We start from the raw sequence: 15,087 nt of genomic DNA on the forward strand, positions 1-15,087 counted from the left end.
GTATTTTGAGGAGATTCTTCCAGTAAGTTCAAGACATCTTGGGGTGCAATATTTGAGAAAGAAATAACTGGCCTACTTCACAAGCTCCATTAATTAGAAACGTCTGCCACCTTTTTACGTATAGAGGGTCTCAAATACCATTACTCATACATTAAGCAGGCAGGCCCATTTTCTTAGAATGTTTTCTCTTTCCTGAGCAAGCGGTGGAGCGTCTCTGAAGGTCAGAAAATCCTGCAAATGCTAAAATTTCTGGCCGCCCTTCCAGAACGCAGTTAACTAATTGCGCGTTTCCTAACTAAGCTTAGAAAAAGCAGCGCAGACTACTAGGAACGCCAAGGTTAGGTTCGCAGCGCGTGGCCACATCAGGCACCCCAAGCACTGGAGGCCGCCTCATCTGCTCTCTTCCCCAGCTCAGGCTGCCCCATCTGGGTCTCCAGCCTTCCTCTCTGCCTTCTCCTAGCGACGCACCCTCGTAAGACTGGTTCAAATAAGGACACCACAGATTCCGAGTTGCTCTAGCTCCCTCCCTCCTGCACGCAGGCAGCGCTCCAGCCTGGATTGTGGGCCAGCCAACCTGCTTCTGGCCCTATGACGGGGTCCGAGTCCGAAGGTCCGGGTACTGGGACTCGTGTCCTTAACAGTCGCATGGGCAGAGGCGGCGGCGTTGCCAGTTCGGCGCTGGGACCCGAGGCGCCCACAGCGGCGCAGATCGCACAGGTGGCGTCGGGCCGGGTAGGCTGGGCTGGGTGTGGCGGGAAGGGGACCGTCTAGCCGGGCTCCACCCCGCCTCGGATCTGCACGCCGGCCCGGAGCCTGGCGAACCAGCGGGCAGTAGTCTCAGGGAGGGGAGTTGGAGTGCGGACGCGGGTCTGGGAGGACACTGCGGCTGGCGGGGAGCGCAGGGCGCGCACGACAGCTGGGACCAGGGGGCGTTTTTTAGATAGCACCACTCCCCTCGGCGTGGCGGCGATGCCCTCCCGGTGGAGAGAAATCCTCCTGGAGACCCTTCTGGGTAAGCCGAGGCTGTCCTCCCCGCGGGTTGGTGGTGCCTGCTCCCCCGGACCTCCCTGGAGCCGCGGCGCTCCACCGGATTGGCTGAGGTCGGGCAGGGAGAAGAGCGCTGTTCCGCGCCCAGAATGGAGATGCTTATCGTCCCCTGGGAACTTTTGCTGCAGAAGGGAATAAAAGACAAGACCTAAATTGAGGTTCCGAAGCCGAGAATTCGAGAATTCGGCGAGGCGCCCGCCGAAGAGGGTGCTTTCTGAGTTCGCGCGCAGCTCTGGGATGGCGTCCGAGGGGCGCAGATTCACCAGGTGTTGGCTTTGAATTCGCATAGCCTGTACAGTCTCCCGCAATCTCCCACCTGTGAATTTTAACTTTTAACCAGTACTGAACTTTACCTTTCCCAAGGAAAAGGACACCGGTTTCCCCAGGGACTGTAGGTGAATCCCGAGCAGAGTTGCCAAGTGGCCTTGATGGTTGGGGGCTGTATCCTTGGGCATTTGGTGAAAAGCATTCGACTGGAGTCTTGTTTGTTCAGTTACCAGTTTTGCAAAAAAGCATCAAGGACTTACTAGTGTAATTCTGTTGAAGCTATATAATTTAAATCAGAGTACCTTGACGTTTGGGAAATCACTAGCACCTCTCTAGGGTTCATTAACAAACAAGGATCTTTCTGGCCTGGCAGGGAGCCCTCCTGAAATTTCCTCCCTGATTTTCAGGGAGCTGGTAGCTTTCAAGAGAGCCTCAGATTCTGCCCCGCCTTGTATCTTGTAAGTTGGGAGATGGAGTAGGTTACCTCTGATGCTAGGACTCGGTAATTTATCTCATTCAAGCCTAACAACTCTGCCAGGTGGTTTAAAGTCCTATATCTTCAATTAAGAAAAAGAGTTTGAGAAGTAACTTGAGAGAAAGGTACCACATCTAGTGGTAAGAGAGCAAATGTGGAAACAGATTGCTTGGGCCTGAGTACACGTGGCTATTTGGTACTTCTGCATCTTAACCAGAGTCTCAGGATTTTGCTTATATGTTGTGTTGTCTCGTCCTTGTTTAATTAGTTTTTGTATTTGTAAGAGAAAAAAGAAAGGGTTTCCATGCCATTGGACATAAGGTGGTGTGAGGAAAAAGAGGTGATTTTTGTTAATCCCCAGTACAGAGCCTAGTGCCTAGTGAGCACCCAGGAGTGTTAATCGTCATTATTGTACAAAGTCCTTGGCAGAGGTGTGTCTGACTTTAGATGGGGGTTCTCCAGCCACCCTGCCTCACTTCTTAAGGGCTAGTTTTAAATGATCTACTTGCAAGAAAATGATTATTGCCTAACTACAGAGCTTTGGATGTAGTTGTTGGGGTGGGAGGGGGTGTCCTGCTGTTAACGGCTTTTTTTGATTTTTTTGAATATTTAACATTATATGTGTATGGGTCAACTTAGGTAAGGGAATTTTATCAATCAGGGTCCTGACAGGAAGCCAGAATCAGCTCAGATGATCAAGATAAGAGGACTTAACTAACTAAAGGAAACATCTACAGGAATGTGGCATGATTAAAGAATGAACAGAGTATGGATAGGGGATATGATAGCAGGAAGTCATTCTCAACCAGGGCCTGAACCAATGGGGAAGGAATTCTGTTACTGGTACCCAATTATGGCACCCAGTTAAAGTGGAGGAAGGAGGCTGGCAGTGGAGTGGAGTGGAGAGCCACTGTTGGAAACAATGCTAAAGTCATAACTTACTCTCTTCTCAACTTTTTCTATAGGCTATGTTTCTTGGTCTCTCTTCCATGACTTAGGACCAATGATCTATTACTTTCCCCTGCAAACACTGGAGCTCACTGGGTTTGAAGTTTTTGGCATAGTCTCTCTTTCTCCAGCACTCCTAATAATTACTCCTTTTTGGAAGCTGGCTAACAAGAAGTGGATGCTAACCCTGCTTAGGATCATCACTGTAGGTAAGTGTTTCTTTAAGGTTTTCCTTTTTAGTTAAAGATCAAGTGAAATAATGTAGACTGTTCATTGCAGGCTGAAGGACTGAATGAACAAAACATAAGAGTTTTCTTTCTCTTACTACCACCATAGAAGAGTTTTAGTAAAATTGGAAGATTAGACTGACAGTCAATGTGCTTTACATTTCTGACATTTCTGCCAGATTGGAAGGGCCTAAAAAAAAATCACTGAAAAGAGGATAAGAATATGTTGAAGAAAGGTCAACTCTTGAATATAGTGTGTTTATCTTTTCAACTATAACTCAGTACTTAGGAGCTATTGGAAAGATTTTAAAATAATACTGCATAAGAAACACAAAAATTATGCATGATAAATACCATACAAGCAAACAGCAGCATAGAAAAACTATTTGCAACTCTTACTCAACTAATTTCCCTAATATAGAGAGTTTTTACAAACCAATGATAAAAAAAAGACCAACTCACTAGAAAAGGGGCAAAAGTATGCCTAGTCACTGGAAAGAAAATAAAATCAGTTTTAAAAGGTATAATAAAATATATAGACTATAAATTATGCACATACATATTTATCTGTAGTGTCCTAAATGGATTGGTCAAGAATAAAGTATAACTGTAGTGAATCATAAGGGTGGGAAAACAAGCACTCATGCATTACTGTTGTCTGCCATGTGACCAGCGCTGGCTTCATGAAAGAAGGTTCAATTCATGAGTAAATGCTAGGGAGTTTTAAATTAAAGAGACAAGACTCTTATTACCTTTAAAACCAGCTCCACGACAGCTTCTCCTAGCTACCACCTCCAGCCACGTAATGCGGTAGCAAAGTTTATAGAAGAGGAGAGAGAGAGAGAGAGAGAGAGAGAGAGAGAGAGAGAGAGAGAGAGAGAGAGAGAGAGAGAGAGAGAGAGAGAGAGAGAGAGAACACGCCAGGGAGTGGACTTTTATTGGGGAACAAAAAATTCCAGGGAAAATCCCATCCAATGAAGGTTAAGGGGGGCAGCATCCCAAGGTCAGGGGTGACGATTGGGTCTTCCAGGCAGTGGCCAGACACGCCTCTGCACAGACAAGCCCTCGGACCAGGAAAGCTCTGACACAGCTGTGTTTAAGCACCTCTCACCCAGCCAGGGAGGTAACTCAAATCACGTGCAAGGATGGCCTCCCACACTGTTGGGCATGTAAATTGTCACAACCTCTATGTTGAGTACTTTAGCAGTATTTGTCCTGATTACAAATCTGTACATAACCTTTAATCAGCAGTTCCACTTGTAGAATATATCCTAGAGATGAACTCACATGGCAAATTTAACATGATATTTAAACAATGCAGGGATATTTATAATAGCAAGGCTAAAAATAACATAAGTGTCCTCTCTAAGGACAGGTTAAATGGATTATGGTTATGAAACTTGGAATACTACAGAATACTATGCAGCATAAAAGAGAGAATATTATTTATGTAATGAAGTGGGATGTTCTTCAAAGTATATTTTGCAGAAAGGGTTGTTTTAAATAGTGTCTATTATAGAATGTTAACCTTTATTTTAAAATGTTTGGGTGAGGGGCTGGGGGTGTGGTTCAAGCGGTAGCGTGCTCTCCTGGCATGCATGCGGCTCGGGTTCAATCCTCAGCGCCACATACAAACAAAGATATTGTGTCCATCGAAAACTAAAAAATAAGTAAAAATTTTAAAAAAAAGATTACAGATGAGGGCTGAGAATATAGCTTAGTCAGTAGACTGCTTATTAAAAAATGTTTGGGTGAAAATATATTTATTACTTGGTTGAACATGCATTACATATCTCCAAAAGGATTTTAAAATGGTAGCATTTTAGTTGCCACTCAGGTGGAGAATTGGGTACCAAAAGACAGAACTGGAGAGGGAAGTTTGCACTCTATCCCTTTGAATTCTGAATTTGAATATATTATATTGCCAAAAAATAGTGAAAAATTTAAATGTATACTTGTATCATAAAGAACTGAGATTTTTTTCATATTAATAAATATTTAGAAAGCTTGGAGTAGTATTGATGGTAAAAAAGTAAGAACATGAGTTATAGGGAATAGATTTTCACAGGAAAAAAAAATGCCATACTCCAGGCTGGTTGGATCCATTACTAACAGCTCTGGACTTCTTGTGCTCCTGTTATAACTCAGTAAGTGTCTCTGAGATTTGTGTGTGGCATTTGTTCATGAATCATGCTATATGTTCTGTCTAGAAACAGTCATTTGACTTTTTTAGAAGCAGTGCCAGGAATCACTAGGACATTGCTATGATTGTCTGTCATTTCCTGAAGATGGCAGAATACAGTGCAGTGAGTTCTGTGGTTCCCAATGAAGGTGTAAAACTTTTTTTTTTTTTAAAGAGAGAGTGAGAGAGAGAATTTTAATATTTATTTTTTAGTTTTTGGTGGACACAACATCTTTGTTTGTATGTGGTGCTGAGGATCAAACCCAGGCCGCACGCATGCCAGGCGAGCGCGCTACCGCTTGAGCCACATCCCCAGCCCCCAAAACTTTTGTTTTTTAAAAACAGCTCAGAAAGAATAGTGGGAAAGACTCCTAGAAACAGTGCCCTTTACAAAGATGGCATCCATAGTCATTGAAAGACATGTTAAATTTGTAGATCATGAAATTTTCAGCTCCAGAAGTAATAGAAATGAAGCTTTCCACCCTGAACTGAGTACACGGTAACTGGTTTCAACTGCTTTTGGCTTACACAGTATCCTTATATGAATCACTGTGGTTTCAGCCTTGCAAGATTCATTTTCTCCTTCCATTCCAGGTTGACTTCTAGGGGAGTGATTTATTAGTGTCCTTCTTCCCCTTTGCTCAGTACTGGCCCTGTGGGCTTACCTACAAAGCCACCAACTGAGCAGTTGCTGGAAAAGGTTTTCATTACTTAAGTTCAGTTCTTTTCAGTAACTTCTAGTAACTATCAGGGATATAAGAATAAATAAGTTTCAGGTGGTTATTATATGATTGTGATGCTTGCTATCATTCTCTTTTTGCCTCCTCCCTCCATGAAAACCTAGCACTTTGAGCGGAAGTAGATCTGCATTTAAGAAAGTGATAGGGGAAGTCACTTGAGATGAAGAGGCCATTCTCCGCCAGGCATTCTTCCAGGTGACCACAGAACATTGTTGATGCTAAACAGAGGCTGCAGTCAGCCATGATTTCCCTTCAAATGCTCCATAAGGACAGGAAAAACTCTGTTTTTAGTATCCTAAAGGATTCTTACATAGCCACAGAGAAGGTCTGAGTGTTACATTCAATCTCACCTCTGGTACCTCAGATATTTTTAGATAATTACTATGGAATTAACTATGAAACTAGTTCTTACGCATTGACTTAGATTATGTTTGATCATAAATATTTTCACCCACTGGGATGGCCATAATAAAAAGACCAATAGTGTTGGCAAGGATGTAGGGAACTTGGAACTTTCATGTCTCGCTGGCAGAAATGGAAGAAATGTAAAATGGTACAGCTGGTTTGGGAACCCGTTTGGCAGGTCCTCAAAATGTTAAACTGAGTTATCATATGACCCAGCAGCTCCACTGCTTGGCATGTACCCATGAAAAAAATGAAAGCATATGTTAGCACAGAAACTTGTACAAAAATGTTTATAGTAGCATTATTCAGAAGAGCCCCCAAATGTCCATCAGCTGGTGAATGGATAAACAAAGTGCAGTATACCCATGTAATAGAACATTACTTAGCCATAAAAGGGAGTGAAGTACTGATACAAGCTGCAGCACAGATGAACCTTGAAAACATTATGCTTAGAGAAAGAAGTCAGACACGAAAGGCCACATATTATGATTCTATTTATGAAATGCCCCAAATAAGAAAAATCCGAAGAGTAGTGATGGCTAAGGGGCTGGGCATGGGAGAAGAGGGAATGGAGAGAATGGGGGAGTGACTGTTACATATATATACATATATTTATATACATGCATCTATATTTATATTTATTTATTTATATATATATTTTGGTGGGGGGTGATGTGAATGTTCTGAGTTTAGTGGTGATAGTTGCATAGCTTTGTGGATACACTAAAGATTAGTGATTTCTGTATTCTAACATGGTGAATTGTATGGCATGTGAATTATATTTTTAAAATATTTTAAAAGATGGGTATATAATTATTGATTAACTCTCTTGAATGTAAAGATGGTGTCAGACCTGACATTTATAGAATGTGGATCACTGAGTGGGAATGCATTCTTGCTGGAAATTTTCAGCTCTCCTTACTCTTTTGTAGGCGGCTTAGCCTCCTTCCAGGCTCCAAATGCAATCCTTCGGCTGGTGGTCCTTGCACTTGGTGTGTTTTCTTCGCTGATAGTGCACAGCGTGACTTGGTGGTCAGGAAGTGGTTTGCAAAGGTATGATTCATGCCTTATGCATCTGTGCACAAACAAGTACAGTTACCAAAGGGAAACTTGGGGCCAGGAGTTCCAAGTTGTAGTTTTTACTTTTCATATGACCTTTGCCTCCTCTTCACAAAAGAGGATGTGAACTTGCCATCAATCTCAGTAACTTTTTTTTTTTTTCTTTTTTGGTGTTGAACTGAGGCCTCACATATGCTAAGCACATGCTCTACCACAGAGCTACACTTGCAGCCCCAGTAATATTTTTCTTTTTTTAGTACTAGGAATTAAATCCAGTTACTACTGAGCAACATACCCACTCCTTTTTTTTTTTTTTTGATATAGAGTCTCATTATATTGCCCAGTTTAGCTTTAAACTTGTGATTTTCCTGCCTCAGCCTCAGGAGTAGCTGGGATTACAGGCATGTTCCACTATGCAAGGCCCTAGTAATGTTTTGAGAACTAAAGAATGATAACAAGTTGCCTAGGTAATGGGCTAAATAAAGGCTAAGTCAAATATATTACTACATATTACCAACAAGACAATTTCAGGTACTCATTCTATGAAACAAATTCACAATGGACGTAGTACCTTGAATTCCCATTGGGAAGTTTTTAAAAATACTTTTGCACTTGCAGGTACCACAGAATCTGGGGATTTATTTTAGGACAGATTCTTCTTCTTGTCCTCCGCATATGGTATACTTCACTAAATCCAATCTGGAGTTGTCAATTGTCCAACAGAGTGATCCTGGCATTAAGTACGATAGCCACACTTGATCGCATTGGCACAGGTAAACATGTGTTCAACTTATTCGCATTGGCAAAGATAAACGTGTTCAACTCTCTTGCAGAGTTTGTCTTTTCTGTATGAATATAGTATGAGTGGAAATGTACTTCCATTTCAGTTGCTTTCCCCCACTCTGAAATAGTAACTAACAAAGCCATTGAGTTGTTATCTCAGCAGAAGATACCTGTTCTTGATAGCATAGATGGGAAAAACAAAAAAACCCATCAGTGGCATGTACCACAAAGTCGATGAGAGATTAGAACCAGGTCTTATACCTACAGGTCACGTTCTATCTTCCTTCTTCTTTCTGTGGACTGGCCTCTGTTGCTGGTATTTTCCATCTTCCACCTTCATGCTGGCCCCAGTACAACTGTACAATGGGGAAGTTACTGGGATTTATGGGAGTGGCAACTACCTGGTTTTTACCCAGGAATCTGAAGTACCAAATCTGAAGTTTGAAAAGGAAGCAAATCTTACACATTCAGAGCACTATTCAAATCGACTGGCTTTTACTGGAGCTGACTTTGTCTGAGATATGCAGATACACAGCTTGGGAGTTGCTTCCTAGGCCAACTTGAGATTCTTTTGAAAAGAGAGGACAAGTGCTACTGGATTCGAATTAACTTGCTCCTGGCTTTTTGTGTAACTCTCAGTGAGTCACTGTTCTTTTGTAAATACAAGGAGAAGCTGCACAGATTAACGCAGGTGTGGAGAGTATTGGCTCAGCATGAACAAAATATGCTTGTCTGATTCCCCTCCGGCCTCAGTCTCGGCATGAAACAGAGGTAACAAAATAGGGGAAATTAAGCAAGTAAATGAGTCACATGACTTGAATATTAGAACATTTAGAGCTCAGTCTAGTCCCCTAATGTATGTTTTTTATTTCATAAAACACTTATGTATGGGTGTGCAAATTCGGAGGCACATGGCTCAGGTACAACCAGGTAATGATCAGGCCTTCAAGGGACTGCTTACATCCCGACTTGGGTTTTCTTCTTTCTTGCCTCTTGCTGGGTGTCCATCTCTTCCTCTGGATTTGTCCTGTGCCCCCATTTCCAAAAATCAGATCTTCACTGGCTTGTTCAGGATCTCTGAATATACCAGATATATTCTTTGTTGTTGTTGTTGAATTTGAAGAGTTGTTGTGTCCTAAGGATGGAGTCACACTCATACTTACTGCCAATTCAGTTTGGATGACTCTTTTCTCCGAAGACTCTCTGCTTAGCTAACCCCTTCCACCCCATTCCCATCACCTTTGCTTTCAGCCTGCTTCTCCTTCCTCTGATCCCATTCTTACCAGAATTGCTTTCTTCTGCCACCCTACTAGGCAGACCCTACTGCCTCCTACCCTGCAGAGGCTTCACAGTCACAAAACCCACTAGACTCTCTGTTCCTGTACAGGTACTCTCCTGATAGTCTTTTCTTCGGTTGTTACATTTGTGTGTGTGCAGGTCTTGCTGTGATGAATTGGAGACTCTTGGTGACAGCACCATGAATTATGGCTGTATGGCAGGATTAAGGAACCACACTGCCTAAACTCCAGCCTCTATCTCTCAGTACTACCTATGTGATCTTGGACAAGTTAGTTGATCTCTCTGGGCCTGTTTTTCTAATCTGTTAAAGGATATTAATATTAATCTCATATAAAGTTGTTGTAAAGATTGAGTGAGTTACTAAAAGGCTCAGGAGAGGGTTTGGCACGTAGTAACTGCCCAGTCAATGCACACTTATAACTCTGGGCACACACACTCCCTGTTGCGGGGGAAGAAGCCTAATGTACTGGAAAAGTTCATACCAGTTGGATGACATTTGTCTCCTGAACATGTCATTCACTTTTTCAGTGTATATTTTTGCTCAATCTGTTAACTTCTTATAATATCGGTAGCTTTCTGCATTTTTACTTGTCAAATTCCAAAATATCTGTTTTCCCTAAACCCTTCCTTAGCTAGCCTGCCAGAAATCATCTCTGCCAGAACAGCCGCACGCGTTCTGCCTTGTATCATAGTTGCGTGTCTCACCTCCCTTTCTAGAGAAAGCCTCTTAAGCCAGACACCATTTCCTCCTGGTTGAAAGTCTGTTAAGTAGAGAGGGTATATTTCCATATAATGGGCCCTTTTTCATTTCTTTAAAAATCTTGTAGATGGTGACTGCAGCAAACCCGAGGGGAAGAAGACGGGTGAGGCGGCCAGAGGCGTGCCGTCTAGACCCACCCAGCTGCTGGCTGGCGCTGCCTTTGGTAGCCTCCTGTTCGTCACTCACTGGGTCTTTGGAGAGGTCTCACTTGTTTCCAGATGGGCAGTGAGTGGTCATCCCTACCCAGGGCCACATCCGAACCCATTTGGGTGAGTTTGGGTTTGGAAGCCAGTCAAGAACATGGCAGTCCTGGCTGTCTGAAGACAGTTCTCCTTTGCTAGCCTGCTGTTTCATATCCATTCTCCCTAGACGTCAGACAGAGATGTTATCTGAAATAATCAAGAACGCTGGAGATGAGGAGCTAGAGGGTATTTCCCCTGTACTGAAGGGCTGGGGCAAAATAGATGAGGGGAGAGGGAAGGCTGTGCCTGAGAGGCTCCCACAGCTTCTGCACAGCCACTTCAGGAAATCCCCATGCCAAAGAGTCTCCAACGTGGCAGGGAAGGGACAGCATTGCTGCCCATTTCCCCTAGACCCTTCTGTTGCAGTTATGGGCATATGGTAGAGAGACCTCAGTGCCTGATGGCAAAACGCTCTCTCAGCCAGATGGACATAATAGTAACAATTGCCTTACAGACCTGAGAAGATTAATTGAATAATAACACAGATAAAAATCTTAAAATGGCGCTTAGTGTGTATTAAGTACTATTTTTAGCTTAATTTATATTATAGCTACTTAATCGAGTGCTGTATTATAGCTATTCTTGCTTCTGGATATCTCCCTAATTGAATTAAATTCTTTTTTTTCCCCCTCCTCCAATGTTTTGCCAAAGTGGAAAAAGAATGAAATAGTTTGTGACTGTTTTAAAATCACTTAACTGTTAGTTATTGATCAAACTGACACTGGCGTCAGGAATGCACCAACTGTAGTACTGAGGTCGAGAAAAGAAAGAAAAATGACAAATGACATAGGAACTATTGCCAACGATTGTTTTTTTCTTTTGGTCTTTGGCAGAGTCATTTAAAATGTCACATGACCAGTTTAGACTCTAATTTATGAGAAAACTCCATTATTGTGTTTACCTCGACTATGAAAGACCAAAATGCCATTTCTCTGAAGTCAGAGTTTTTATGACTTCAGTATGCCTCAGGCATATAATGTTGTCTCCCAGTGGGCTCTCGTTGCCCATTGGTTGTTTCAGACTTGTATTACCTCTTGGATGTACCTAGAGGTAGCAGGTATATTTCAGTTTTGTAATTGAAACAATGACATATTAGTAGCATGAAATGTCTTCTAGCATTTTCTTTCCTTTTTTTTTTTTTTTACAGAGGTGCAGTTCTGCTGAGCCTGGCAAGTGGACTGACGCTCTCAGCTTGTTCGTGGTTTCCTAATTCTGGTTTCATCTGGTGGGTTACAGGTATGTGAGATTCACCTGCAGATATGCCACCATTGAGCCTGGTTATGCAGTTTATTTGTAAGCCTGTGCAAGCAGACGGAAGGAAGATGCCGACACGCGATATGTACTGTGGCCAAATGGCTTGTTACAATCAGTCAAGACAACTATAACTCAGGTGTCACCAAGGTCTCCAGTGACTACCTGCTCTAGGTTCCTGATTCTTCCTACTCCACTTCACTTCACCTGTCCCATCCCTGCCCAAGCAGCATTGCCATAACTACCTCCCTTCAAAATGCCTATTCAATACCCAAATGCAGGTAGCACATTTTTTGAGGCAATGAAGAATTATATATATCACCAGTTGCTAAGTGCTAGATCCCTTGCCCTCTAATTTTGCTTGCTTCTTTGTTTTCTTAGAAATCTCCCCCCTCCCCAGATTTTTTTGAGATTCCATAGTGAAGTTCCATTTCCTTTTCTCTTTTCCATGTGACAGCTTTGTTCCCCATTCTTCTAACCCTTCTTTGGGGTCATGTATGCTTTTTCAAAGACCCAGGCCATTTCTTCCCAGTCATACCCTTTATGATTCCAGAAATATTAATGAAGGCTGTTGTACTGGTACGTGCCACAAAAAATTAAACAGATGAACAAATAAAATTTAAAACAGCTAATAAAAAGCAGGGAAATACTAATAAATTTAATTTAAACATAAAAAAAGGTCACTCTGGGTTTGATCCTCTATACCATCCCACCAAATACACTTCACAAACTACTTGGTTGACCACAGTAAAAGAAGACAATAATCAATGTTGGTGGCCCTCTCCCACTCTCCTTTTAGTCCTTGTGAACATGAGGGAGCATTGCATTATTTTCCTGTGATTGAATGATGCCACTCCTCCTCCTTCCGCTTAAATTGTTGGCATTAAGTAAACATCTCCCACTCTTTTAGAGAGCGAATACTATATTGGCTTTCTGTGAGATGTTCTTTTACATATTCATTAAACAGGCAATTCATGGTATTGCCCTTGATACTGTGAGACTGTATCAGTAATAGAAAATGTGGAATGAGAAATACCATAATTTCTGCATGTCACAGTACCCACCGTCAGCCTTACATGGGAATGTAAGTGTAATCAAAAAGGGCTGCTAACTTAATGAGGTTGGCCAGGTCCTCTTCCTCCTGGAGCTGAATGAGCACAGTTGCAGTCATGTGGAGCTGTTTGTACTTGCTGGTGTGTTTTCTGGTAGACATTCCATTTGGACTCTGGAAGTGGGTGTGTGTGTAGGTGGAACCTTCTCCTCAAAGAGCTGCTACATGGGATTCCTGAGGAAGAGGGCCAGATAACTTTGTGAATACTGAGTTTGCAATGAACATATTTAATTTCTTAATCTTTTTCTTTCTTTCTTTCCTTTTTTTTTTTTTTTTTTTTTGTGTGTGTGTGTGTGTGTGGTGCTGGGGATTGAACCCAGGGCCTTGTGCATGCAAGGCAAGCATTCTATAAGCTGAGTTATATCCCAGCCCTAAATTCTTAATCTGTATGCAACTTGGAAAAGGAGATTGAAATGCTTCAAAAGTTTGTTCAGCATTTAAAGCATGCCTTCAAAAAAAATAAAATATAAGCAAAGTGTTTATTGGGCAGGTAGATAGGTAGCAGCTTTGTTTTGAACCTGGGACAACAAAGGGACGCAAAAACATAAAGAACAGAAAAACTGTGAATATATAGTCTTATCCTTATTTCCCCAGATAAGTAAGATCATATCTTTGAGAGCCAAACCTAATCTAGTTTTGTGGTCTCTCTATAATATTAAATAGTAGTTTTAAAGACTCCAAAGGCAAGCAGATTTAAGGCCTCTAGCCACAGGCTATTTTAAGTTTAGGAAACCAGGGCTGCAATCTATGAGCTTCATCTCCCTTTCTGATCACCTGTTCACCTGAAATAAGTAGGAGATTACACTGAATTATCTAAGGTGGTGCCCATTTTCATTGTGATTCATCTTTAAAAACCACATGATAAAACAGAATGTAGTGAAATGAATCATATTTTCCTATCATACATTTAAGTTTACAATCCAGCTGAGGACTTGGCATGACATTAATTATGGTGGGGACCAAAGAACTTCATAAAAGCAAAGATACAGGAGCTTTCAATTAAATTAACAAAATGATTAATAGTTATGTTAGGAAAAATGCATAGATGGAGTAAGTGCACTGATAAGGCCCTGGTGCACTCCACAGTGTGCATGTAACTCTCTTGTATGAAAAAATCTGTTGAAAATTAACATTATTAGAGTATCTATTACTGCTAATTCTGCTTGATGTCTTGGATGTAAAGATTTGGGAAGGATTATTTGGAAGGGCTTAGTCTCAAACAAGTTAGGATATACATACAGTTAAATGCAAAAGGCAAAAAATGACTAATGGTGTGTGTTGTGTATTACCACTAGTGTGCAAAAAGGAAGGGGAATAGACATGCCTATGTACTTCTTTGTCTGCCTTGAACATCTCTGGAAAGGTGTAGAAGTAAATGCTAACATTGGTTGCCCTCCCTAAGGAAAAGTAGTGGGTGATGGGTCAGATGTCCCATTTTTTTGGTATCATTTCTTCTTGAACTTAAAAATACAATTTTAGTTGATTAAAACTATAAAACTTATTTTAAGATAGGAACTAAATTAAAAATAAAAGCAATAACAGTCAAGAAAAATTTAATAATTCTTTGCGGTAAGACAGATGACCAAGTCATTCTAACATCTTTAGACCCGAATATCAAGTTAGCACTCATTTTTTTTTTTTTTAATAAACATTGAAACCAGGTGCGGTTGCACATGCCTATAATCCCAGTGACTTGGGAGACTAAGGCAGGAGGATCTCAAACTCAATGCCAGCATCAGCAACTTAGCAAGGCCCTGAACATCTTAGCGAGATTCTGTGTCAAAATAAAATATAGAAAGGATTGGAGATGTGGCTCAGTGGTTAAGTACCCCTGGGTTCGATCCCTGATACCAAACAAACAAACAAACAAACAGATAATAGGCATTGAAAACTAGTAAAACAGGAAAAATTCAATCTCACTAATAATTAAGCAGGAGCAATATAAATCATCATACTATCTTCATCATAAATTTGGTAAAGAATTTTAGAAAGAAATAATTTTGGCAGAGTTTCAAAGGAGTGGACATTTTAGCAAGTTTTCTGGAAGTTGTAAGGCCTGGTACAACCTTCAGGACAGCAATTGTTCATGACAACAGCTTTAAAAAGCTTCTGCCCTTTGATGCAGGTTGTACTGCTAGGAATTTGTTTTATGGACATAATCAGAGATGTGATAAGAGATTTGTTGTCAGAGAAAGATAGTCATCACAATGTTGTTTTTAAATCCTTGACACTGGCAAGTTCACAAATAGCTGATAGGACAATGTTTACATATTTGGTGGTATATTTATCCA

The 15,087-nt window shown here is 41.4% G+C and overlaps 1 protein-coding gene across 3 annotated transcripts in view; it reads left to right on the plus strand.

The window, feature by feature from the left end:
* The first annotated feature begins 377 nt into the window (after nucleotides 1-377).
* The window catches only part of Cwh43 (cell wall biogenesis 43 C-terminal homolog), a 50,594-nt gene continuing 35,884 nt past the window's right edge, over nucleotides 378-15,087 (plus strand). The window contains exons 1-6 of one of the 3 annotated variants that reach the window (XM_040292440.2): nucleotides 378-732; nucleotides 2,755-2,946; nucleotides 7,224-7,344; nucleotides 7,969-8,123; nucleotides 10,260-10,461; nucleotides 11,582-11,670. In XM_040292440.2, coding sequence (XP_040148374.1) covers nucleotides 2,793-2,946; nucleotides 7,224-7,344; nucleotides 7,969-8,123; nucleotides 10,260-10,461; nucleotides 11,582-11,670 — 721 coding nt within the window. In that variant the 5' untranslated portion in view covers nucleotides 378-732; nucleotides 2,755-2,792. Of the gene's footprint in view, nucleotides 733-794; nucleotides 1,013-1,077; nucleotides 1,314-2,754; nucleotides 2,947-7,223; nucleotides 7,345-7,968; nucleotides 8,124-10,259; nucleotides 10,462-11,581; nucleotides 11,671-15,087 lie in introns of those variants that run through there. The other 2 variants (XM_005319991.3, XM_078021282.1) reach the window with 2 other exon arrangements.

The sequence above is a fragment of the Ictidomys tridecemlineatus genome, chromosome 9 (assembly GCF_052094955.1).
Source record: "Ictidomys tridecemlineatus isolate mIctTri1 chromosome 9, mIctTri1.hap1, whole genome shotgun sequence".
Classification (NCBI taxonomy): domain Eukaryota; kingdom Metazoa; phylum Chordata; class Mammalia; order Rodentia; family Sciuridae; genus Ictidomys; species Ictidomys tridecemlineatus.